The sequence below is a fragment of the Chaetodon trifascialis genome, chromosome 6 (genome assembly GCF_039877785.1).
Source record: "Chaetodon trifascialis isolate fChaTrf1 chromosome 6, fChaTrf1.hap1, whole genome shotgun sequence".
Lineage (NCBI taxonomy): Eukaryota > Metazoa > Chordata > Actinopteri > Chaetodontiformes > Chaetodontidae > Chaetodon > Chaetodon trifascialis.
In genome coordinates this window covers 5,872,501-5,897,930 of record NC_092061.1, presented here as the reverse complement: position 1 = coordinate 5,897,930, position 25,430 = coordinate 5,872,501, and the positions used below count along the sequence as shown (strand labels likewise).

The following is a 25,430-nucleotide window of genomic DNA, read 5'->3' as shown; positions in this document are numbered from 1 at the left end:
CAGTGTAGCATGTGTCAGACTACGCTAAAGGGCATACATCAGCCCCACTTCACTGCTCTGACAGATCTGAGGACCAGTTTGTCATCTGAAAAGGTCTCACTTGTCAGTGTTTGAGCGCTGCACCGCTCTGATGTTAGAGTCTACATGCAGTATAGCACTTGCTCAGCCTCCAGACGAGCGGAGACACCACTGTAATTTAATATGACGGAGTGTGCGGGGGACGGAAGAGAGAGCAGAGACAGCACAAATGAGTTACACAGCATGAGGATACGTGGGAGCACAGAGGAGGGGAAAAAAGAGGCATGAATTCACAATGAAAGCTGCATAACACTGAGGCCTAAACCAAAGAAAGTGACAGAGCCAGAAGATAAATAAGGCAGTGAAATTCAGATCACACATGCAGTACTTCAGGGCCAGAAACTTGCTAGCAATACTGGAGCGAACTGTTCCTCAATGTGTTGTCGCTTGACTGCAAATACTGACAAAAATGTCTCTATCCACCCTCTGTTTATCTCTGTCTCCTCTGAGCCAGGTGCTTGCAGAGGCAGAGAGGGCGCCTTTACAGGAAAGTAGCCGCAATTTAACCTATGACCTGCTGTGTGCCTTGGCCAATCCCAGCAGAGCGGACACCAGAGGCCTCAGCCACCTTGCGGAGGTGGCCGAGCGATTTGCATTCTCCCTGCTCGCGCACAGTCAGTGTGAGATGTGAGTGTCCATCATCACAGAGAGTGAAAAGTGGGAGGAGGAGATCCCTCTTTTGAATTTTAAGATGTTGGTCTTACCAAATAAACACTTCCTCGTGCATGTTACATCAAAACAACAAGGTTTAAGTATTAATTGTAAGGTTTTCTTGCTTGCTGTTACACGTTTTTCTTGGTGTGATCTTTTCCAGAAGGGGCACCATCCTGGAAACATGTCCGTATATGACCATCTCTGCCTTCCAGTGGTACCCCACACAGATCAATGGACACAAGTTCAGGGGCCGTAATGCAGACTTCTTCCAGCTCCCAGATACTCTGCTGCCAGTACCAGCAGTCTCGACCACAGACTGTGGCAACCTCAGCCGGATTCAGCTGACCGAGTTTAGGACTGAGCACTGGTTTCTCATCAATGATACAACCACTGCTCTCAATGGGAAGGTACGGACACAATGAGATGATTAGACTTCCCTTTTGCCTCCAATCGTTTGTTATTTGATTCTTGGAAAATGTGTTTGATTAAAAACAGCAGGTGGCAGTATTACTCCAGTATAATCAGCCATTATTTTTTCAGCTCAACAGTTGAACCCTCCTCTCTTCTTTTGTTTATATCCAGGTGTTCTCAGCCAGCCTCCAGGACAGAGGGTCACGACCCCTGGAAGATGGCAATGAGGTGGTGTATCGTATTCACACCCCTGGTCAGCAAGTTAAACCAGGCCGGTCTCTGTGCCTTCTGTGGAACCAGACCACCTCCAGGTAATCCACCACAGACACACCTATCCATCAGCCATTCTAAATGAACTGAAAACAGCAAGGTGACACCCAAAATGTTTCTGTTCTCGATGATACGGACGTGAATCACTTCAGCGTTACCTGGTAATACCAGTGGATGAAGTTGTTTTTTCTTTTTTCTTTTACTGATTGTTATTTATCTCAAATAAGTTATTTATAAGCCCTCTCTGGTACTGTACTGTTTGCTAAGTGACAAGCAAAAACCTCCCAGTATGGCCTCTCTGTGGCTGTGAAGGAAGTCACATCGTTGTGCTCCATATCTGTACATTCAGTCCACTACACTCGGACTCTTCCCACTCAGAGTTGGTTTGTTGAGGACATTCCTGGGGTGTGCAATGGGACTTGGCTGGAACACGCTGTTACAAGTCAAGAACTGGCAGGTTTGGCTTGGCCGGAACAGCTCCTTAGGACGATGAACCCCTGAAAACAAAACAGATGCAATGACCGAGATGGAGAAGGTGGAGAGAGAAGAAAAGTCACTGCTAGGGAAAGGTCGCAGTGTGACTTTGTTGCTGTGAATGGAGGGTCGAAGTGAATGTTGCAGTACATAATTTTTGCTCTGAAAACTGCTCATTCAGTGCCTGACTGTCAATGTTCTGGTTTGTCACACATCATCTTTGAATGGTAAAGGTGACGCAGTAAAAGAAGCCAAAACACCTGAGAGCGAAGTGGACGTACTCATAAACATGATGCTGCAGCTTCTTCCTCTCCTCTCTCCTCTAGCTGGTCCTCTGATGGTCAATACTGCAGGGTTGTGAAGGAGAGTGGGAGCTATGTGGAATGTGCCTGCTCCCACTTGTCTATCTACACGGCCTACGCCGAGTTTGCCACTCTTGCATCCTACAACGACGCCTTCTACGCCTCTGGATTTATCTGCATCTCAGGTATAAAACACCCTCTGTCTGTTTCCATATGTCTTCACTTGTACTCCTGAGACTTTCCTTTTTGCCCACTGCCTACCTGCCTTTCTCCTCAGCTCTCTTTTTCTTTCAAGTTTTATCTTCCACATTCCTCCCACATTGCTATAAATAGCCACTGCTGGTTTATATAAATAATTAGTCCATTTATCATTAATATTGGTTCTCACATCTCCTTCCTCAGGCTTTGCGTTGGCCATTATATCCCACGTGCTGTGCTCTCGTTTCCCCATGTTTGCTGCCAAACTGCTCACTCACATGATGCTGAGCTGCCTTGGAACCCAGGTAATACAGTTCTGCTCACATCTTGTGTACAGTACGTCACAATAAAGGTCACAATGAGCACTAACACCCTCAATTCACAGCTTATGAAAGCTGAGACTTTCATACTCCCGCACCATCTGCATCGGTTTCTGTGGCATTTTCATCCATTCATATAGAAGTTCTCTATACGGCCTTAAATGTAGATGGATAGGGAACCTTTGCAAATGGTTATAGAGGCATTCATCTCTCTGTGCTAAATGGATCAGTAGCTCACACGCATTAACACAGCTGTAACACAGGTAATAATGACAGAAACATTAAAAACACACACATATACTCCTCCATATTAAAATATTACATTTACTGAGGGCGCACACACACACACACACATGCACACACACACATACACAGATGTGAACACACATCACCGAATGTCACTGGTTGCGTAGCTTGCGGGCTGGCGCGTCCTGACAACGCAACCATGCCCCCCGCACCCTCGCCCATTAAACACGCAAGCTGTCACATAAGCAATGAGCGAGATAGATATGTGGCTGCAGGTCCGTCTCTCGGCTGGTCCCGGCCATGTCTGTGTGTGTATGTGTGCATGTGTGTGTGCGTGAGCGAGTGCGGGACTGGTAATTTTCCACTGGTCCCCCCTCTCTTTGGTTGACAAACACGAGCCCCTACGAAAGCAGACTGTCGTTGGGGGCTAACCAGCTAAGGCTCGACCTGTTTATGGCCCAGGCAGAGCCCCTGAACCTAAAAGGGTTTTGGATGGAAAATTCCGTCCTGTTCTGATTCCTCGTTGGTACTGTACTGCACGTTAAGGCCCTCTTCCTTGGATGCACACATGTCTGACATCGTGCTATAGTTTATAAAATACAAGGCTGTGCTTCTGTGGCGTTCTGGTCAAGGCCAGTCGATGAAGGCCTGCTTGAATCCCCGGCTGAAGGCCTAGCTGAATGGGCTCTCTGGTAATAAGATGTACCCTCTGCATGGAAATCTGGCACTGCTGGGAATATTTCGGAGGTAATAGTTGGCTCACAGTACAGGATGTGCTGAATTAAAATAGACCCATTGACGTCATTGTCTTCACTTAAGTATGCACTTAATCTTAGATGTGAGGTGCTTAGCAAGAAACATAAAAAACTAAACTTCCCTTTTATATAAATGCACAGGAGCCAATGTTTTTTCGGCTCTGTCCAAAAACATTTGTAGACCGTCATGACTGATTGACTTTGTCAAAACACGCATGCACAAGTTGATGTGTGCAATTGACCTAATTCTACAACATGATAAATTGTCCTTACGATTCAGCGTTGTGTCCTTGTGGAAATCACCTGCCTCACTGGAAAATTTTATCCCATTTTCAGTGTTTTACTAGGAAGGAGTTTTTCCTAGTTCCATTTTGTTTTCCCAGAGGGTTAAGCACACAAGTTAAGCTAAGTAAGTCAATCTGTATTGACTCACTTATTGACTTACAGTGGATTTAGAGGCCAAATGATCAGTAAAACGTGTGAAACATCCTGCTTCTTTTCAGGAAAATATCATATAATCTACATAGATAATGAAAGCTAAGTGTTCATTTTCACTTCATTTACATGTAGACAGCACTTGTTAAAAGTATTTCTGCAGAGATCAATTCATATTTTTGTGTGTTTTTTGAGGTATCATGAGAGTCTTTGTTTGTAAGGATTTATGTGAACTCTCAGCTCTGTGGCTCAGCGCTGCAGTGACATTTCATTGGTAGTTTAAAGCCAGTCCTCTGCTGTTGAACTTGTTCATCTTTTGTCTTTTTTGAGTTTGGAATGTGTCCCGGCTCAAGGTAGCCATTAGGAAGCGATTAGTGTGAAATGTCTCGCTAAAGAAGGCCAAAGATCTCGCATCTTTGATAGGACAAATGTAATTAGTGACCGAAATGTCTCCTGAACCTGCAGGTCTCAGCCTTGCTTGCGCCTCACCATTGATTTGAACTGTCAGGTCCAGCTCCAACCACCTCTGACAGAGAGGGCTCTCCATCTGTGGCGGCTGGGCTGTAATTAGTCACTGACGCTGCCCTCTGTGGGGAGAAAATTAAAGCTGCCCGTTTGATTTATTTCTCTCTGTAACAGCTACAGTCAGCTAGAAAGAACAAGAATAACATCCCGCCCCTCGGTGGAGTCTGAGAGTTGAGAGCAAAGATGGAGGAAGTGGAGGCTTCAGTGTACGTAGTTTTTAATTGTCTGACTGTCTCAAAAGGTTGTCTTTTTGTTTCTAGTTAGAAAATGTCACATCAAAGGTCTTAAACCAAGAACGAAAGGAAGGCAACCTGAGTACAGGTACGAGCAAGTGAGCAGGCAAAGTGCATTTAGCTTCTCCTTTTATCTCATTCGCAGACGCTCCATCTCCTTCTTCTTTCCAGACATCACATATTTCACATCCCCAGTTTTGCTTCTCTTTCCAAAGAATAAATTAAAAGCTACCTTCACAATAGCTCTATTGTCAGGTAGCCACAGAATACAGGCCACAGTAGTGAGAGGGATATGCTTCATCTCATCATCAGGCGCCTGGTAGGGCCACATTACACACAGCGAGTTCCATCACTACTGCTTCCTTAAGTTTTGAGTGAAACTAGAAGACGTACATTGAATTTCTTCAAACACCTAGAGCAGCATATTGCCAGTGTCTTGTCACTGTCAGAGAGGCAAACTGATAGCAGCCGCTGACATGGATATAGACATCAGACCTCCCGCTGAGAGATAATAATGATTTGTCCAGCCACCACCTCAAGGGAGAGTCCTCTCGCTGTGAACGATTGTGGTTTTGTGTGTGTGTGTGCGCTCGTCTTTGTCACATCAGAGGGTGCATGGTGACAGTCTCTGGCTCCGGCCGGCAGTTTGTCCTCCCCTCAGCAAGACAACTGAAGATTGTCTGTGTAGAGTGGAAATTTACCCAGTGCATATGTACTGTGTAAGTGAGCCTCACCTGGTCGTACGAGTGGATGTATGTTAACGTACGTGGGATTGTACATGTGTTGTCATGTCAGGGCTCATCATACAAGAAGCAATAAAGCCCAGATTCAATCATTAACTAACATTAAAACAGTATGTACGTACAGTACAAATGTGCACATGTTCATGCACGTTTTTTGAGTTATCGAAGAAATGTTTTAGAAACTGTAAATTTTATTATCTCTCAAAGAAGATCTATGTTCATGGATTGTATTTGTGTTCCTCCTATTACAGATTTCTTTTTACCTCTCTGAAATCATGTTTGTAGAACATCACAAGTGCATCAAAATTAAACACATTGCATAACTTTTCTCCAATACATCATTGCTTTACTCCCCAGATGTTTTAGCCCTGAACTGAATGTTTATTTGGTCTACAGTTACTTGTGGGCCTAGATGCTGTAAAGCCACACTGTAAACTCTTAGATCAGTATTCATGTGGTTTTTCTACGGGGGACAGATCACTGCCGTCATACATCTGCGTTCATTTTACCAGAACATAAATCAGTGGCAATCGCAGGCTGCAGGGTCACAGCACTGATGGAGATTTCTGGTTCAAGGCCTCCTTTAAAACACAGCTAGATGGCTGATTTCTCTTTTTATTTGTGCCGTTTCTCTCTCCTTTTTCTCATCTTTTTCACCTCCTCGGGCACTTCAGCATCCCATTTAGATTCATCCCTTTCCCACTAGTTTCATGAAACAGTACAGACCTTAAGCCATGGATAAAGAGATTCCCAGGTGACACGGTCACTCGCGGTCTTTCCAGGGAAAGGTGAAGACGTTATGGTTCTGCTGTCGCCCTGTATACTGGTGCCTGTAGTGTCATTAAACCAACTGTAAAAATTTACAGCCTTGAGATAATCACAGGCACCACAGTCAATTTAGGCCTGTTATTTCAACAAGGTATGATTTTATTAAAGCCGGTAAACATTCATATGTGAACGTTCCCCAGCCCAGTGGTGTTCTTCTGTATTAATAACATCTGATTGACAGAATTCTCATATTTCATTTAAATCCTTCCACCTGGTCAAATACAGAGTGGGATTCTGGAGATGTGTGTGCGTGTGTGCTTGAACACACGTATCCAGGTGCCGGTGTGGGAAAGGAAAATCTAATCTCCATCTCTATTGCAAACAAAACACAATTTGATTTCTCATCCATTGTAATTAAACATCCCAGACGGCCTTTCCCACACACTCAGGCAAGTGTTTACCCCAGTGGTCCCAGTGCTTTATTCCAGTATCTGGGAGGTGTTTAGGTGACTCTTAGTTCTGGTTATAAAGGATTTCCTGTTAGCTCTGGGACGGGATCCAGCATTCAGACGTCTGCACCTCAATCCACAAACACACGCACGTATAAACACCAACTTCTATCCCTCCCTTACACCACCCACAACCCTGACGTCCCGTCTCTGAGCAGAATAAAGAAGTTGCCTGATTGCTGTTGGGAGGGGTGGGGGGGTTATGTGAATTGCGTAATCCAAGACCTCACCGCATCTTTTTCTGCAGGACGTAACATCAACACAAGTTGTTGTAATGATGTGATTGACTGCTTTTCCAGAGAAATTTCATCTGTTCCCATCATAACCAAATCAGTCACTACATCAATAAACAGAGTTTGTGTCGACTTCTCTGGCTGACGTCAGAGAATGTGCCTCTATCTTATCGTGTTCCACGCTTAGTGCTTGGGGACAAAATGAGAAAGCAGAGGAGGGGAAAGAATGAGAAGACAGCTTGTGTTTACTTCTTCCTTCTCCGGTCCACTTTCACATTCTTCCACTGTATTTTTCTCAGATGCTTCAAGTAAAAGGTCCCTTAAGGCTTTAATGAAAATGTTCATTTTCGCTTCAAGTCATGATCCAAAAATAATCAGCGAGATAAAGTATACAGCATGCCCTTGATAAGATTTTAATGCATTTCTAAGCTCTTTACTGTCTGTCAGCGTGAGCTAATGGCAGGCAAGTGATGGAGGGGTATAAAGTATCAGCAGTCAGGGCCTGTGTTACAGTGTGTGTGTGTGTGTGTGTGTGTGTGTGTGTGTGTGTGTGGAGAGGACAGCGGAGAGGTGAAGACGGCCTCTTGGGAGACTCGTGTTACTGGCTGGTCCAGCGCCTTGTGCCTAGTGTTGCCCTGACTCCTCTCCTCTCCACCCGATCCGCCTCTGCAGCATCTTTCTTCTCGCTGTTCGCTGTGACCTTCTCTCTTTTGCCCGATGCTGAAAAATGAGGCGCGAACGTACGAACTAATTGCTCATTTTTCCCCTGAAAATTTTCTTTCAGGTCTGCATTTTCCTGTTTTACTTTCATCTGTCTTTCTGCCCCCCCCACCCCCCGGCTTTTTCCGTCTCCTCTCACCTTTATTTCACAAAATGATGAGTAATGTCGCTGATTCTATTCTGTGCGCCCTTTATCATTCTGGCTGCTGCTGGGCTTAGCTGGAAGCTGTGACATTACAAGCTGCAAAAAGTCTGCCTCGCTCTGTCTCCCCGGCTGGTCACATCCTGTGTGACTCATCAGTTTGAGCAATGGCGATATTTTCACATGTTGCATACTGGTTACAGACCCTGGCCTCACTCTCAGAGACTCACCAAACATCGGGATGTCTGCCAGCACCATTTTCATCAAAGCATAATAACATCATCAACAGCTGAATCACTGCCAGTCCCCAAAGGTACCCTGTGGAGTTTTCTTCTTTCTCACGTCTTTCCTTGAGGCCTGTCAGATTTCCCAAAAAACATGTGCAAATCAGGTTTTTTTTGGAAACGTTTGAAACCTGCATTGCTTCCATCAATGACACTACGCAGTCCTTTTAGTGCCTGCAGTGTTTGGTCTGTAAACCATTTACTGTAGATAGGCCATCTGATTTTACAGCGAGCAATCCATCTTTTTTGCAGACACAGCAAACTACACTAGCTTCTGAAGATGTTTGACATCTTGTTCTGATCTGAAAAGTAATGAAATTTCATGTGGCATGTGTTCTGTAGTCTGTATTAGGCTGATACTCTTCATCTTTTGTGCAGGCTGGATAAAGCGAGGGGCAGTGAAAGGGATGCTAACCCACACCTGTACGTCGCAGACAGTCGACTTCACGCAGTGGTTAAGCATTATCAAACCAGAAAATCTAAAAGCTCGCCTAATGTTTTAGCTTTTTTACACCAGCCTTTTCTTTGTCACGTACATCTTGACCACAGATCACCCATGCTTTACTTCTGTACTTTCATGAGGACATAAAACAATGTTCAACTAATTTGTGTCCTCAGTTCTCGTCAGGTCACACTGTGGGCAGTTTTGCATAGTATTGGCGGACATCAACAATCTGTCATGAGAGAAAAGTAACCACCCCCTGTAGCCGTCGCCCACGTATTGTTGCACAAACACCTTAAGGACAGCAGTTATTCATGAATCTGTCTAGTTGTTTATCTTCCACAGTGGTGAGACATTATTCCTATGTGGCTTACATTATGAGGTTTACATCAGGATGAAAACTGTTGTACTGTTGACCAGTAATATGAAACTGATTACATACAGCCATGAACTGCGTTAACCGTGTAGTATTTGTAGCATAATAATGTGCATTTAATGTGCTTTTGCATAGGTTGCGAGCACTTATGTATCCATGATAAGTTGAATTAATGGCGCTGGTTTTCTAACTTTCCACTGTGTCACGCCACACTCTGCCCTTTCTGGACTCTGGAAGTTACACTCTCGTTTTTGCTAAATGTGTGTTGTCCTAACAGCTGGTGACCCTAGAAACACTTCCATGAACTTTCCTCTATTTCCAGAAAAAGCACAGTAAACAGGAGGCTGCCGTAGCCATTCACCTTCATCTCAGCTCGACAGTTAGCTCCTGCCTTGTTGGGTAACTGCGAGATATGAGACAGCACAAAACAAGAAGCAGATCCTCCAACTGTCCATGCCGAGTGCAGTTATTTCTCATTTCTCGGTTATGCACACCTTGAGGCAGCATAACAAGCCATTCACAAAAGCATAGACATTCAGCTGCACAGGCTGACTGTGCACTGTGCACCTGCAGAGTCTCTGAATTAACTAAATCCACTGTATATCTAACAGATATGACCCATTAGTAGGCTTCCCATTCATTACCTGCTTCAGGAGATAAATGCAATCAACAGATCAATATCTGGATGTGAAATCACTTCTGGCAAGTCAAGCCAGGGCTTTATATCATTTATCAGTTGCTGGCACCCCTGTAATCTTATTTTTTTATGACAGGCTCATAACTTAAAAATTTAAGGGGTTGTAAATGTACTGGCTGAAGGAAATCAGTTTAAAGACAACAATAGACATTGTTGGTCTGCTAAGCGCTGTGCTTCCCAAACTTTCCATGCAACAGCAGGCACCTTTTACCTGGTTCTGTGCAGTCGTTCAGTTTGCCATCAAGGACTTTATCAAAAGGCTACTGACACTGCGAATGATAAACAAAGTGGGAGTCTGCATTTGTCAAAGTCCCCGGTATCCTGCTCTATTTTTGGAGTTCGACAGCTTGTCTTGGCAGACCTCTGAGTGCAGTGTGAGTGGAGGTTTAGAGAAGTGAAAACATGCTTTCCTCTGAAACTATTGAGGTCAGTAGTGTTGCCACTCGTGCTTGATGTTTGCACTGGTTTTCTAGGTTAGGCCGAACAGGATGTTCCCCACTTGTTGTAATATATGACAATGCATATTGACATGAATAATATCTGTTTTTACACGTGCTGTACCGTTAATATTTTGTATTGGCATGAATTCATTATTTGTGACAATTCTGTTGAAAGCCTTTAAAGTCGTTTGAGGTTTTCCCTTGCCTGGAAAACCACAAGACAGAGAGAGAGAGAGAGAGAGAGAGAGAGAGAGAGAGAGAGAGAGAGCTCTGTGATGCCAGCTTAATGGCCTGAAATAGAGAACGAGAGTTGCCTAACTTCCTCAAAGAATCAGGAAATGTTGAACGGAGGAAGGAAATGGCTCATGGTAATCAAGTAAAACTGTATCTATAATAAGGCCTTTTGTTCTTGGCTTATCAGCAAATTGTAATCAACCCCCTTTATCAGTTTGTCTTTAGCTTTGCTTGAATCTTGAGTTTCAGTCTTAGCCTGGGTGTAATTTAATAATTTATGAGTTTATGATGATGACAACAGCAGGCGTGCTGCCGACTGCAAGCGAAGAAGCTCACAAACGAGACATATCTTAGCAACAGAAACAAACACAAGGCAAACATGCACAGATAAACACACATATTCCAGCACATTCATGTGAATATGCGCACTCATACACGCACTTAAATGCTCTTTACTATGTTGTCAAGGAGCAGAGCAGCTCTGTGCTGTCATCGTTCTGACACACATGCATATGTTCGCGTTAATGAAGGCGCAAACATACATAAGCACACACAGATGGCCACAAGTGCTTATTAGCCACTCATTTAGCCCGCTCCACCATATGTACAGACATACAGAATACATGGCATCACAAACACAGCCCCAGCCTTCAGCTCGGGGTCTCTTTGACCTGTAGGGGTCACTGTAGCTCCACAGCCAGAGCCAAGTTCAACAGGAGCTTTGAATGAAGTGCCTGCTCAGTGAATCCCCTGAGCTCTTCTTCTTTATGACCAGACCTTTTCTGGAGCACACTCAGAAATTGCTGCGCTGATGTCCAGACAGAAGTCAAATCCTCCATCTCTTCTTCTTTGCATGAATAAGAGCTACTGAAGTAACTAAATACAAAATTCTAAAATCGGTTGCTGTTAAATCACAACTGTAGGACTGAGTCTTCCGAGCTAGTCTCAGCTGGGTAGTTGGAGGGGGCCTGGAGATATTATGCAGTGTATTACAGTACAGCTGTGGCTCTGATTAAGTCAGAATTACACAGCGAGATACCAAAGTGGAGTGTATTGTGCGTCTGCGTGCAGAAGCAGCATGAATGGGCATACAGTATTTAACCTGATCAGACTTCACATATTGATTGGCCTCACAGTCACCCACTGACTGACACTGAGCTGCTGCAGATGAGCCCGTTTGCATGAAAGGGATCCCTCCTGGATCAATGACCTGTTGGACAGCAGTGGATGAGGCTGCTTTAGAGGGCCTGTGTAGCTTTATGTAGGCTCCCTGATCAATATGATTCGTGCTCCAGATCTGGAAGTGATGCAACAGGTCACCATAAAAAGGTCTGCCTGTGCTTTCTTGCAAACACGAGTAGCTTAAGTCTTGTAGCTCGCATGGGGCTCTCATAATCACATCAGCATACTTGTGCATATGTTAGAAAGACATGTTACATGTTGTTGAGCCGACCACTCCCCTTTTCTCTCTCTGCCTCTGAGTCTGAATCCATTGCACATGGAGAAGGAAAGATGGTCTGTGCTGTTGAGGCCATGCAACGAAGACACAGCACCATTTATGAGTCGAACTGAACACTAGTCATGTTTTCATGATGGTTTGCTGTGTGGCATTTCATCCACAATAGCACCATGTTCAATGGTAAAACTGTGGCAGTAGACCATAGAAGTCTATTTGTGGGTTAGTGTACACCCACATCATGCATGCACTAAAGCACAAAAGCACACACAGAGTTTTGTGGAAGAGCAAAGTAGACCCACCGAGTGTGTGTGTTCAGGAAGCTGACCTTGAGCAGCTGTGTTTTTATAGGTGTGTGTGTGCACATGAATCCATGTGCGTGTGTGTCTCGTTCCTTGCAGCCCAAAGAGATCTCTGTCTGCTCTCCAGACTGCTTCACACCAGATGTTGAGGAAGGAAAAGCAAGAGGCTTGTTGAAAGTAGCCCTGGTGTGATGGAAAGCGGGTTCCCAGCAGCAGACGCTCTTTGACTGAAGTGTGAATGGGAGACAGGAGAGGAGGCCTGCTGGAATGCAGCTAAATGTGCCTCATGTGGGTGGTACTGCTGAGATCTTCTGTATGGGGGAGTTAGCATGAGCACTGGTCTCTGTGTGAGTTTAGCATGAGCGTTGGTAGGAGATGCAGCAACAGCTAAAATATCATTGGGAGTATTTATCTGTACATCTGTCTACATTGATCATTAGCTTTAGTCTTCACACTGCAAAGAAAACATCAGATTTAAGAAAACACAAATGAATACAATCACAATTAAAGAAGCTTTTGAAAATATGCACGGATTTAGCTTTAGGTATAAAATATCTTAGCACTTTTTAGTTTTGCCTTCAAAGCTTCAGACTGCACCAAATAAATCTGGGTTGTTCTTTGGTTTCCGCATTCCCTCGACTTTGAAACAGTGACACTAATGACGCTGTAAACTTGTTGACAATGTTTGAGCTTGTTTCAGCTGCCTCGTACTCGTCAAAGAGCTGGCAGTCCCCTATTGCTGTGTCACACCAGATCACACTGAAACTCCCCAACCTGCAGGCTCATTCCCAAAATACGTGCTGAAAGCTCTTGATGTCGTCCCTCCTGCTTCACAGATGCACAAAGGCATGTGTTACTGTAAGGCGGCCTTTGCTCACGTAAGCAAGTGTAGATGCAGTGTTGTGATTGTTTGAATGTGAAACAGACTAAAGGGGAGTGGGTGTTTATTTGCCAACAGCTGGCTCAGCAAGTAAGCCTCAGCCTGAGGTTCAACCCAAAACACCCGTGAACTTTACTTCTACACTCTGACCTTAAGGAGATGGCCATGCTATTGCAAAAACACTTGAGAGAGCTACTCATTAGCACGCATGTACAGTGTGTTGGTGTCAAGTGAGGCTCAAAATGTTGAAAATATAGCAACAGAGGCTCTGTTAAAGTGAAAGGCTCCAGTGTGTGCCTCAGAGTGGCATTCAAAGCCTCGCACCACTGACATTTATTCATTTTCCATCGCCGCCATGATGCAGCAACTCACACTGTTTTTATTCCTCACTTATTTTTATTTCAGCAACCTCACATGTCCTGTCAGCAAATGTTAAATCTCTCCTCCGTTTCCACACACTGGCCCACTAACCCAGCTATCAGCCATCCCCATGTGACCCGCTTCTTGCAACTGGCTGTCCCGTGTGCTTCAGTACATAAACAACACACACGCGTGTACTGTGAGGCTGCAGCACGAGAGGAGAATGGTGGTTCTCGCAAGAAAAAAGGAGTGAGGGTGGCACTGACATGAATGCGGTTTCCAGTCCCCTTACTCATTTAAAGCAGGAGATAAATATGCAATGTGACTATTTATGCTGCCTTTGCTAAGGTTGCTTGAATTGTGTGAAATGGTCACCTGCGAATGAGAAGAGGTGGCGCGATGGTGTCGAGAAGGGAAGTTTTTTGAAGCCACTGCTTCCGTGAGAAAACGATAAAGTGAATGAGGGTGAGATGATAATCTCATATTTCTCTTTTCTTTTGCTTTATCTCTGTCTGAACAAAGGAATAAGAGGAAACACCCAGGGTGCAGGCTGAGGCTGGAACCAGCTAGATCAGACCGGTAGCTGTTAGAGAGAAGGGGGAGGTGAAGGAGAAGGGAGGAGGAGGAGGAGGAGGAGGAGGAGGAGGAGGAGGAGGAGGAGGAGGAGGTGGGGGAGATGAGATGAAGGGTGGAGCAGAGGATGGAGAGGGAGTTGCGGGTAGAGGAAAAAGATGGGAGATGGGGTGCTGGAGGAGGGGAGAGGTGGAGGTTAAGTGTTTTGGACACGAGTGTAGATGGATAGTCTGGCAGGCAGAGAGCTAAGGCCCCATTCCCTCAGTGATGTCATGCATCAGGCACATGCTATTTTTAGCCTCACTGGTACACTTAGCTACGTTAGCGTCAGCACACAGGCTATCGATCAGCTGCAAAACTCACTGGGAGGATGAGAGCTGCAAGCAGCAGCACAAAGTAGCTGCTCCAAAATATTGTGTTTCCTGTGTGCAGTTTGTTTTTGCAGCATTTTACTCATCTCCTTTGTTTGGCTGTATAACAGAGATGCAAGCATGCAAGTTTTGAGTTCAAAATCACCTACAAGATTTGTATTGATCTGAGGGGAACCTGGGGGGTTGTTCAAGATGACACACTGGAGAAGGTAAAAATGACAGCTCCTGACATATTGTGTTCTGTGGCAAATGGCTGGCTGGCTAGCTTTCTCTGCTTGCTGTGCATGGACATTGATTATACATATTCTCCTTCTTTGTTTCAGCCCTCTTGAGGTTTCATCCTGATGATGCCATTTGCCGTTTTTTTGCTGTCAGCTTCTTTTTCATTTACCGCCGCTAACTTGAGGATGGAGCATTTTGTCTCTCTCAGACCTGCTAATCATGTCAAAATGAGGTTAAATCTTGTCTAAAGATAAGCAGAATCATTCCCAAGGCAGCAGTAGATCTGCAATAAAAACAGGGACAGCAAACTGAAAGTCTCCTGGGCACTTCAGGGCCGCAAAACAAAGGGGAGCTCTCTGATTGGACATTTAGCAGAGGAGATGGACCAATAGTTCAGGCTTAAGTTCTTAGGCCTGATGACAAGGCCACATATACTGCTTTGTATGTGCTTTCTCAAACGCCTTTTCATGGCCTCTGTCTCCCACAGTAATATCTCCCTTTCTGCACGTCTTACTCTCCCTCTCTGTCTCGTTTGCTCTCTGAGAGCATTGTGTTCCCGACAAAATCACACGTGCGTGACAGCAGCATCTTGATATGTAATCTTTGTTGAACGAATTAGTGGCATTCAGGCATTATGTGTGAGAGCTTCGGTGATTCCTGTTTTACCAGACACGAGAGCACGCACACAAGATGCTGCGCTGGCATGACTTGTGTTTAGTCTTGCAGCACCTCCCAGTCTCTGCTTTTAATAAGTCTGTAGCCTGAGGGTCTAGACAAGTCGACTCCCAGTGACTTACACAAAAGAGAAGGTGGCCTGGAGACAGAGGACAGAGCAGTGTGTAGGGCTTTGAGGAGCTCCACATCCACACCTGTCACCACCCCACCCTCCTGACCTATCCCAGGCAGGTCATCATCACTGCAGTGCTGACATGTACCGTGCTGTTGTCACAATGGACTGAACAATGGCCACAGTTATAACTTTGGCCTCAGTACGTACTTAGATTATCCCAGCTAATAGGCCTCGACAGAAGCCATATCCATATCAATCGCAGCCCTGTAGCATTGCTGCTGTCTCTGTCTCTGTCTCTTCGCTGCGCTCAAGCAACACGAAGGAATAACAAAGAACAAACGAATGTAGTTTGGGTTTGATTTGCCCGAGGACTCCCCTCTATCTTCACACATGACTGTATCATCAAAGGCTGTTAAGAATTTGTTGTGTCACAGTTAATTAGTTAATGCGGTTTGCGTGTCAGTTCTGCTGATGTTTTGACAACCGCCCGAAGGATCCTTCTGGTCTGTCACGAAACCTGACGGACTCCCCATCACCCACACCTCCCCCCTCTCCTGTTTCACTGTGAACTTAGCGCTGTGTTTTTCGGGGCACAGTACATTCAGCTTGTTTGTTCTGAGTGTAATTAGCTCCAGGGAGGTAACTCCCTTATCTCAGTCTCACTGTGTTTCTCACACTAGTTTCAGAGTAGAGATTGTCCTCACTGTGCAGTGAACAGGTTCGAGTTCATAGCAGGCTCAGATTACAGGAAGTTTGGGTTGATTTCTTCCTCCAAAATCCTTTTAAGGCCTTATTGGTATTGACTCCTCACAAGCAACCGCTGCACTGCTTCTGCTGCCAGTCTGTGGAGTTTCTAACCCCGAACTTTCTTAATCTCTTAGCCTCATAGCCTAGTATGGCTAGATTAACGACAAAGCTTTACTGCCTCTCTGCACAACATGTGAAGCAACAGAGGAAGATCAGTTTCTATAAGCCACATAGAAACACTGTAAGTCCCAAGTGGTTTACTTTCTGATCTTGTTTTTTAATGGAGTTTCAGGCTCTGGCCTGCCTTTTCAGCCATATGACATGAAGTGTGATATGTTAGCTCACCCTGCTGAGCAGTGACAATAGAGTATTATGCAATAGGCACAAAGTAATAAAGAGTAAGGTCAAGTTTCTGTCGGAGTGTGTGACGTCTTATTTTAGGGCCTTTTGAAAAGGCGATCAGACTTGCTCTGATCAAATAAAATCTTTGTTGATCTCTTTCCTGTCAGCTCATGCAGACTGGTTTATCATACCTGTTAAGCAGGTTTCTGTCCTTGACCTGAGCCAGGTAGTTCCCAGCCCGGCTCCATGCAGGACACAGACACACAAACACTGGGGAGCTGCCATCTATTAGAAACTCCATTCACACCACTGCACGCACACACACTCTTCTAAGCCCTTTGCCCTCCTTTCCCTACAAGCCGTTTTCTCTCCTGTTATGTCATCGTTTCAGCACAGGTCAGTAGTTTCAGTGGTTCAATAGTTCCTGAGACTATTAGGGTTTGTCACGAAAGGCTGTAGTAAATTTGTGTGGGTGCACTGCTCAAAGCTGTGCCAAGTGAAGTATTGACAGCTGTTGTGAGGGGATGAGCTGAGCCAAAGTGATTGTTAGAGGCCTCTAACACACCCACTCCAGTTCTATGTGTGCCCCTACTGGTGCAGACAGCCACAAAAATACCTAAAGTGTGCTGCCATCCCCTTTGTGTATGCTACACTTGACTGTGCCTATATGCTTGATTTCACCAAATTAGAGCCTTTTGTGTTAAACAAACATGCGTGTATGTACAGCTTGTTTGCTTATGATTATGTGACTAGCGTCCAGCAGTTTATTTAGTGTTTCTCGCTTGGTAGTTCCCCCATTGTTTTGCTTTGGAGAGGATAGATGGTCTGTCATACTGTGCCTTTGGCCGAATGAGGCTGACTCTCTGCCAAAAACACACAACCCCGCCGCATAATCTTTGTTCCCATAAGCTACCTGAACAGCCTCTGCGCTCAGGCACAATTCCAGGCAGCCCAGGCACGAGTTTCCTTCCTGTGCCATCCGTCCCACTCACACCCTGTGGGGCTAGGGGCATGGATGGGAAACTGACTCATGAGTCTTATTTTTTTAAAGAAGGCTCTGACTTTTCCCCTTAGTCAACAAGAGGATGCAGACAGGGTTAGTAAGAGCGGGAAAAACCAGGAATGGTTATTTAGGGTTTTCCTGGTGGCTGACAGAGGAAAAAGGAAAAAAACCCACAAAGAGGGGGAGGAAAGGGCAAAAATACACTTCAAAAAGAAATCCTGTAGGGAAAAGACATCTGAAGAGTCATCGCGTTCACACGGGCAAGATTTATGGTGTCACCTGAAGGCCGTGTCACTTAATGTCATTATGTTAGGAGTAACCTGAACAGGAAACAAGGCAAACAAATACACGCTGCGTGTCCCTGTGTATGAGAGTCACAGCTCACCGTGCCTATTTACCTGGTTACTATGGGGACGGTCTTGCTAAACAAATTAGCTGAAACCATGGGGTGGCACCGACAGTGTACACTAGCTTGTTTTGGATATATCAAGAGCTCATCTTGTCTGTCTGCAGAACAGTTTTCTTTTCTTTGTTTGGTCAAATCAAATGAGTGTTGAGGTAACAGAGATAATTACTGTGTGTGTGGGGTAAAGAGACTCAACGAAACATACTCAACTTTCCTTTTTCACCCAGAGCTGCGTCTGCTGCTGCATGACTGCTGAGTGTAATGAATACGATGTAAGTAACATCTGACACCAAGTTATCTTTCGCCCCACATCCTTGGGCGCCCGCTCTCTTCCATTCACCCTGTTTCTGCTCGGTAGCGCTGGCAGCGGGCCGACAGGCTGCAGGTTATGTAAGAATCGCCCGGCTGCATTGGCACCGCACTCTGTCAGTGCCAGAGGTTAATGAAGCTCTCTGATGGACGGCAGAGCAGCAGTATTTTCTGCTGCCCTCATGGGTTTTCCACACAGTCCTGCCTCCAACGTTACAAATTGAATTTTGGCCGTGATGCGTTCCCGCCTACAAAACTCTCTCTCTCTCGCTTTCTCTCCTGCTGTCTCTCTCACACACACACTCACGTACACACTTACCACAAGCTGTTTTCTGCAGCGATTCTGCAGTGCACCCACAGACTTGTACAAATCTTTGTGCGTGTGGGATGATATGAAAAGAGCATATTTGTCAGCGTTGTTTATGTTGTCGATGTTTTTATTTTCGCTCCCGCCTGCATAGCTTGCTGCATGGTGATGTAACAGGTCTGCAGGATAGGATCTCTCTCCTCGGGAGCGGGGGGGGCTGTTTGAATCCCGCTGTCTCCTTTAAAAATGTATAGACTAAGTAACAAGCAACACATAGCCTCATACGCAGTATGGCCCGCTGACACTGTGAGAAGTGCACTTGTGTGTAGGCGAGCGTGTCAGGTAGTCACAGAGCAGGTGCACGTGTACCTAAAGACGTCCCCTGGCTGCTGCTTCCTTGGCTAAAGGAAGGCTCATTTACACACAATGGTACCTGACTCTAAATTTGTCTTTTTCTCTCTTTCTCTACAGATCTGCTTCCTGGTGTCAGCTTTCCGTGGTCGGGTGTTTTCAGAGGACAGCTGTGCTGCTCTGGCGCTCTTCTCTCACTATTTCCACCTCAGTCAGTTCTTTTGGATGCTCATACAGGTAACAGCAAAAGGCCCATGATGTAAGCAGAGGTATTTGTTGTATTTCTGTTCTTTTTCCTGGATAAAGAGATGAGGTGGAGGTTGTGTTTCCATCCCTCATCATCCCATAAAACTGTCTGTCCAGTCTGCAAAGCCTCAACAATGAGGCCTGTTCACTAGGCCGACAGTCAGACAAGGGGCCCGAGTGTTGAGCTGTAACTCAAGAGGGCCAATAAATCCAGTCTGTTGGTCAAAGATGTACAGAAGAGCAGATGAAAAGTCCTAATATATTATTATACTTTACGCTAAAGTTTGATTCTTTTCACTTTTAATTCTTCACTGTAGGATCTTGCAGTTGATCTCACCCTTTTATGATGATTATTTCTTATTTTAGGGCACCTGTCAGTAAAACTTCCCCTCTCTTGCTCATTTTCCTCATGACTTGGCACGAACAGGGTTCCCATTCTTTCTCGTGTTGCTTACGTGCAGCATGTGTTTTTTACGTAATAACTGAAACTTCATTCCTCCACCATGTGGGCTTAGGCAGGTTTTGATTAGAGGGTGAGATGAAGGTACCAGAATGCTGCTTGACATGATCCTTGACCCCAGACTGGTACCGCTTAGCAACACCTCACCCCAGCAGCTACTAACCCCCCCCCCGCCCCCCCCCCCCCCCCCACCATCTGCCCTCTGTTTCTTTTTCCCTGTTCTTTTGACAAAACTGCCAAGAACGAAGTCATGCAGAAGTCATTGAGGCTTGATTTATATTACTGCTTAAAGTACTACATTTGTTTTATCAGTTCATTTTCATACAGTTTAATAAAAAACATCAGATCAATGCCACATTAAGATTTTTAGCTGCCAGTGTAAATCTTGTCTAAGTCCATTCTAATCCTTCAGAGAGAAGTAGATGACTTGTGACTTGCTGGTAGAGCTCAGGAATGTGGTGAACGTGGGCCGGAGTACTCCGTCAGCCCCTCCAGAGAGGAACACCCCCTGGGGGATGAAGCCTTTACCTCAGCAGCCCCCCCTCCTCCAAATCCTGCCCTGTGCTGAAACTAATTCATTTACTTAATTCGAATAAATCCTCCTTCATTTGTCTGTTTTTAAAACTTCAAAAATATCTTAGATCATCTGCAACTTCACATTCACTTGGTGCCAAGGTGGAAAAATACTATACTCTGAGAAATGTACACGTGCTATTTTTGTCGCCCTCTGTACTCCAGCAGCCTTTGAGCACCTCTTTAGTAATACTCGAGTATACTGGAAGTAAATAGTTGCTAAATTGGCCCAACATGTTACAAACTTCAAGTATACCAAAGTACTGAGTATTGTATGACTATTCAAAACACACTTGCAATGCAATTGTATTATATCACTAATGTATTGGAAATATACACAAATATACTTAAAGCATGCTGATAATGTTTTACAAAGGACTTGAAAATAAAGCACTAAGTACGCTTTATTACTATTAAAAGTACTTGTTAAAAGTAAACTTAAGTACAATTTGTAATACGCTTACAATAAAGTACATTTTTGCAAATACTTTGAAATGGCACTTTAAGTACTGCAGAATTTGAATATTAATTTTTAAGCAAACTTTAAATGAAGCACAAACAGTAAAAGCGTACTCATAATGACTTTTCTGGACTTGAATTATTCTTCTAACACACTAAAGTATAGTACTTTTTGACCTGGGTGGTGGCTCACTGTGTTATGAAAACTGTAACGAAAGCTCTGGCCTGATTTTATTGTGGGAAATGTGATCCATTGTCGTCATAACTCCAAATCTCTTACAACTGTTGGTCTGTTGTGAACCATGAATTGGATAACAAGAATGTGTACAAGTCATTTCGACCGGATTAAAATGAGGACAGCACATAAACTTGGGCAGCAGAGCAGCGTCCCGACACGACCCTGTCCCCACATGAACTCCATCATCTCCCCCTCTTGTTGTCCCCCTCTTGCGTAACTGTTGCTTTGTTTCCATCGCTCTTCAATCTTTCACAAAGTGTGACGTTTGTTCATGAACATAATCATTGTTTGTGTAGCAGATATAATCTCTCCTGGCACATATATTATTATCGGTGCAGTATAATAAGATTAGCCCTTTGAATAAGCTAATGGAGAGTGACCACGGCAGGGTTATATTGGGACCAAACAGAGCTGTGTGTGTGTTTAAGCAGTTTCTTGTATTTTCTGTCGTATCAGAATATTTACCAGATGGCTTCTGGGACATCTTAAGGGATAAACGGCTTTCATGTGGCTTAAGACGTGTTGGAAGAGGAGACTTGGCAGTGAGATGACATGTGTTTTGACGTAAAAAGGTTTAGGTTTAAAGGTTTAAACACACATGGTTGTAGTTAGAGCTGATATGATCGGGTGGAAGAAATGTAAACAATGATTCACCCGAGAAGTGGTTCAAATAGGTGGAACAGTGTTGTTGGAGAAACATTTTACTCAGGATTCTTTACTCACTCACCCACTCACTGAGATTTACTTTTTCTTAAATTGCCCTTGTTCTTCAACATCCCTGCCAAAAAAGAGTCTCCTCCTCTTTATTGTCAGCAACAATAGTAGCTGACAATGAAAATATTGCTGCCACTCCGCCTTTCATTGACGTGTGGCACTAATGCCCTTCTGTCTTCACAGACGTCTCAGTATCGACCCCAGAGACGTCTCACCGCTCATTTTTACCCCCCTATTAGGTAGCTGCTCTCAGCTAAGTGGCTGATGTGTGTAGGCGCCAGCAACCCATCTCAGCCCATGAAGAAGAAATCAATAACTGCAGTGTGTGTGCGTGTGTGTGTATGGATGTGCACGTCCAATAGTTGATCAAGGGAATATGCTCTGACATAATGCCAGAAAACAGTCAATAAATTAATCGCCATCCAAACCGGCTTATTCCTAATTGCAGAGGCTCGCAGAGGCAGTTTACTGAGAAACTTCATAATATTACATAACAATACCGTGCAGCTCTTCCAGCCAGGAAAGACCTGCTAAATCCGCAGCACTGGCCCACACAGTATTTCTACGCTGCTTCACTGTGGTAGTTAGCCAGAAAAACCTCCAGCCAGGCTGCCAGTTTCACAGCTCTGTAGTGAGATGATCGCTGCCTGCGTTTCGCTCGTGGACAAATGTATTTGATTGTGATAGTGGATGGATGAGTGGCTGCCAGTGATCATCAGGTTAGCCAAGCAGTCAGCCAGCCGTGTGGTCATGAGTTCCCAGAAGTGCTTCAGTGACTCTTAAAGGATCAGTTGAGTGTTTGAGTGGCGTCCAGCAGTGCAGATAGTTTGAGTTGTATTTGTCAAGCGTTTGGGATTTTGTCTGTGAGAGTTCTGCCACGCTTTGACTGTGAAATGGACTGTTTTCAAGGGAGCATTTCTTCAATAGAAAGTAGTTCCAGTGAAAACTATTCGCTGCATTATGATGGTTTATCCACGCCAACCAGGACTTTTCGGACACACAGCTGCTGAATTTACAAATTCTTCAAAACCTACGCAAATAAAACCAAAACCTTTTTGCATTTCTGGATGCTGCTAGATGCAAGAAAATTATTTTTTTTGTAATTTGTTAATTAGTGACCACCCTTTAGGTGGCATGGTGAAATGGTGGTAACACTGTCGCCCCACAGCTAGAAGGTCCCGGGTTTGATTCCCGCCTGGGGCGCTGTGGGCACCGGCGTGCCTTCGGTGCCTGCTGCTTGAGGAAAGGGGCCTTTCTGTGTGGAGTTTGTGTGGAGAAGATCACCACCTGACCAATGGTGACAAAAGGGACTGGGTCCCCAGGCACCACTGTTGGCTGGCAGCCCACCGCTCCCGGTCTGACGCGGAGGAAGGACTTGCCGGGATGGGAGAAAATAATTTCACTTAAGCATGGCGTGTGCAGTTTCCCCTGTAACTCTGCATGTTGTCTTGTGATTACTAAAGGGATGTCTTCTTCTTCTTCTTGCACAGTGCAAAGACAAAACCATAATCAATCCTGAAGCCAAGTAGTGAGCAACTAACATTGCTTTGTTCTCAGGCTGCAGCATCAACAGTCAGTGAGCGCTGCAGCCACTGCAGAGGCAACAGCTCAGCAAGTTAACCTTAATCCCTTCCCGGTACCTGAACAGCTCCAGCCTGCTCACAGCCAACGACAGTCAGCTCTTGAATGTGACCGACATCGTGCTGCTGCAAGCTGTTACACAACTGAAGTGTAGTTTTGTGCGCTGCATTTTGCTTGTGCAGAATGCTTGTTGTGTCAGTGGTTATACAATATGAATGTGTTTCCAGGGGAGACAGAGGTTATCTGAGGGAGAGGTCAGCATCCCTTAAACTGCTGTTATTCGTTGCATCACAGTGCCCTCTGTGCAAATGTCCCTCTAAAGTGTTCGCAGACAGATGGACAGCCACAAACATCATCAGCTGCCGTTCATAATAGCTGTTGCATAATGTTTATTACTCTGAACCGAAGAAGGAGCTTGATTGCTTTGCAGATAATACCTAAATCTTTTTGTTTAAGTTAAGTCTTAACAGGCTATAAAATGTTTGGTGCTAATGAGGCTTGATGGAGTAACGGTCAAAAGCTGGACAGTGGAGAGGTCTTTTTTTTTTACCTTTGAGCCTGACTTTAAAACTTCAAATTAACCTTGCCCGTCGCTGCTCACCGGTGCAGAGGTTCAAAACTTTCTGGAAGACATGATTGGCTGCTGAGGTCTTCACGCAGGGATAAGACTTTGTGTCTGTGTTGCAACCAACAGGTGTTCACAAAGACTGCTTACGTAACAGTGGAGGGCTTAGTGTATCAGATGCATGGGACTATGGAAGCCTGCTAGATTACAAAGCAAACATAGCTATTGTGGGTGTGATAAAAGTGTGCTTGTGCTGCTCAACTCACTCTGAAGAGCAAATGTCCTCGCAAGAAAAAAATGACAAACATTTTGACTTTCTTCATAACAGGAATGATATAGACTGTGAAGGTGTTGGCATGTCTGTTTCACAAGCTGTCCCCTTGAACTGTGTCCCCAGGCGGTGAACTTCTGGCAAGTGCTGGTGATGAATGACGAGCACACGGAGCGGCGGTATCTGCTCTACTTCCTGTTGGGCTGGGGACTTCCTGCTCTGGTCATCATTGTCCTGGTGATCGTCTTGCTCGGCGGCTTCGGGTGGACCATACACAGTGTATACGGCCTGGTGCAAGGAGACGTGTGAGTGTCAAAAACACATGCGTGCAAACACAGGTGGTTCCAACGCTAACGTAAACTGTTTTCATAGGAGGACTCATGAGTGTGTTTTTGAAACTGGTCTAGTCGGTCGTGGTGACTTCAATTTCTGTTTTAGGCTCAGGTGAAGTTCAGGCTGGAGCAGAGCAAACAGAAAACACCTGAGCCGGTGATGTCATATGAGGAGGCAGCTTGACCAATCAGCTGAATGACTGAACGCGTCACCCCACATAGAAACTCAAGCCTTTACCTTCAGGGTGGAGGCTTTCACACAACAGGGTGCAGAGGAAGGGGAAACCTGAAATAACCCCTATACTGTGTGGCTTTGGGTGTGTGTGTGTGCGTGAGAGAGACAGAGACAGAGAGCTAAGAATAGCCGGTCTATGTACAGAACACCTGAATCCCAGAACACAACAGATGAGGTCACTTTGCGAAAACCTGCACAGTGGTCTCTAGTCAGGTCCGTCTGTGTCAAAGCGTGTGTGTGTGTATGTGTGTAGTATTTGCCAAAGTAAACTTCTGACGTCGCAGCCTATGTGCCTGAACGGCCGTCGTCCGTGTGCAATCAGGCGTGCGTGACGGGCGAAGTCAACAACTGATGAAGTTTGAACCCTGAAATCACGTCTAAAATTAGCCGGCGGTCTCAGGCGTGGCTGTTATCCTTGGGATGGAGTGTGTCTGCGTGTTTCCTGTGGGTGAGCGTGTGACACAGTGAGCGTATACATGAGAGATTCAAGGACACAGAGGAGCAGTCAGGTTCGCTGGAAGTGTGCTTTCCTCTTTGAGGGAACGAGGCAGCCTTTGAATTTCCTCTCTCCCTCCCCGTCAGCGTAAACAGGTCGCCGTCTCGTTTCCTTACAACTCAAACTGTCTCAGCTTCACTCTGCGTGCAAACAGGTGTCAAGCTCACACTTTTTTTCTGTCATATAGATTCTATTTGTATTGCAGTTGTGCAGACTTGCGCCATAAATACCCTATCAACTAAAAAGGTATGGTGAGATGAGCTTATAATAGGGAGTAGCACTGTTAAATCACAGTGTTTCTGCCATAACTTCGTATTTTTCTTACTGTCACCCCTTCTATCATCACTGTGCT

The 25,430-nt window shown here is 45.1% G+C and overlaps 1 protein-coding gene across 3 annotated transcripts in view; it reads left to right on the top strand.

Annotated features, from left to right (window-relative positions):
* The window catches only part of adgrv1 (adhesion G protein-coupled receptor V1), a 104,021-nt gene that overhangs the window by 56,661 nt on the left and 21,930 nt on the right, over window positions 1-25,430 (top strand). For all 3 annotated transcript variants that reach the window (XM_070964096.1, XM_070964095.1, XM_070964094.1), the window contains 7 exons: window positions 533-705; window positions 893-1,139; window positions 1,315-1,454; window positions 2,214-2,374; window positions 2,592-2,692; window positions 19,029-19,145; window positions 24,142-24,320. In XM_070964096.1, coding sequence (XP_070820197.1) covers window positions 533-705; window positions 893-1,139; window positions 1,315-1,454; window positions 2,214-2,374; window positions 2,592-2,692; window positions 19,029-19,145; window positions 24,142-24,320 — 1,118 coding nt within the window. The remainder of the gene's footprint in view (window positions 1-532; window positions 706-892; window positions 1,140-1,314; window positions 1,455-2,213; window positions 2,375-2,591; window positions 2,693-19,028; window positions 19,146-24,141; window positions 24,321-25,430) is intronic.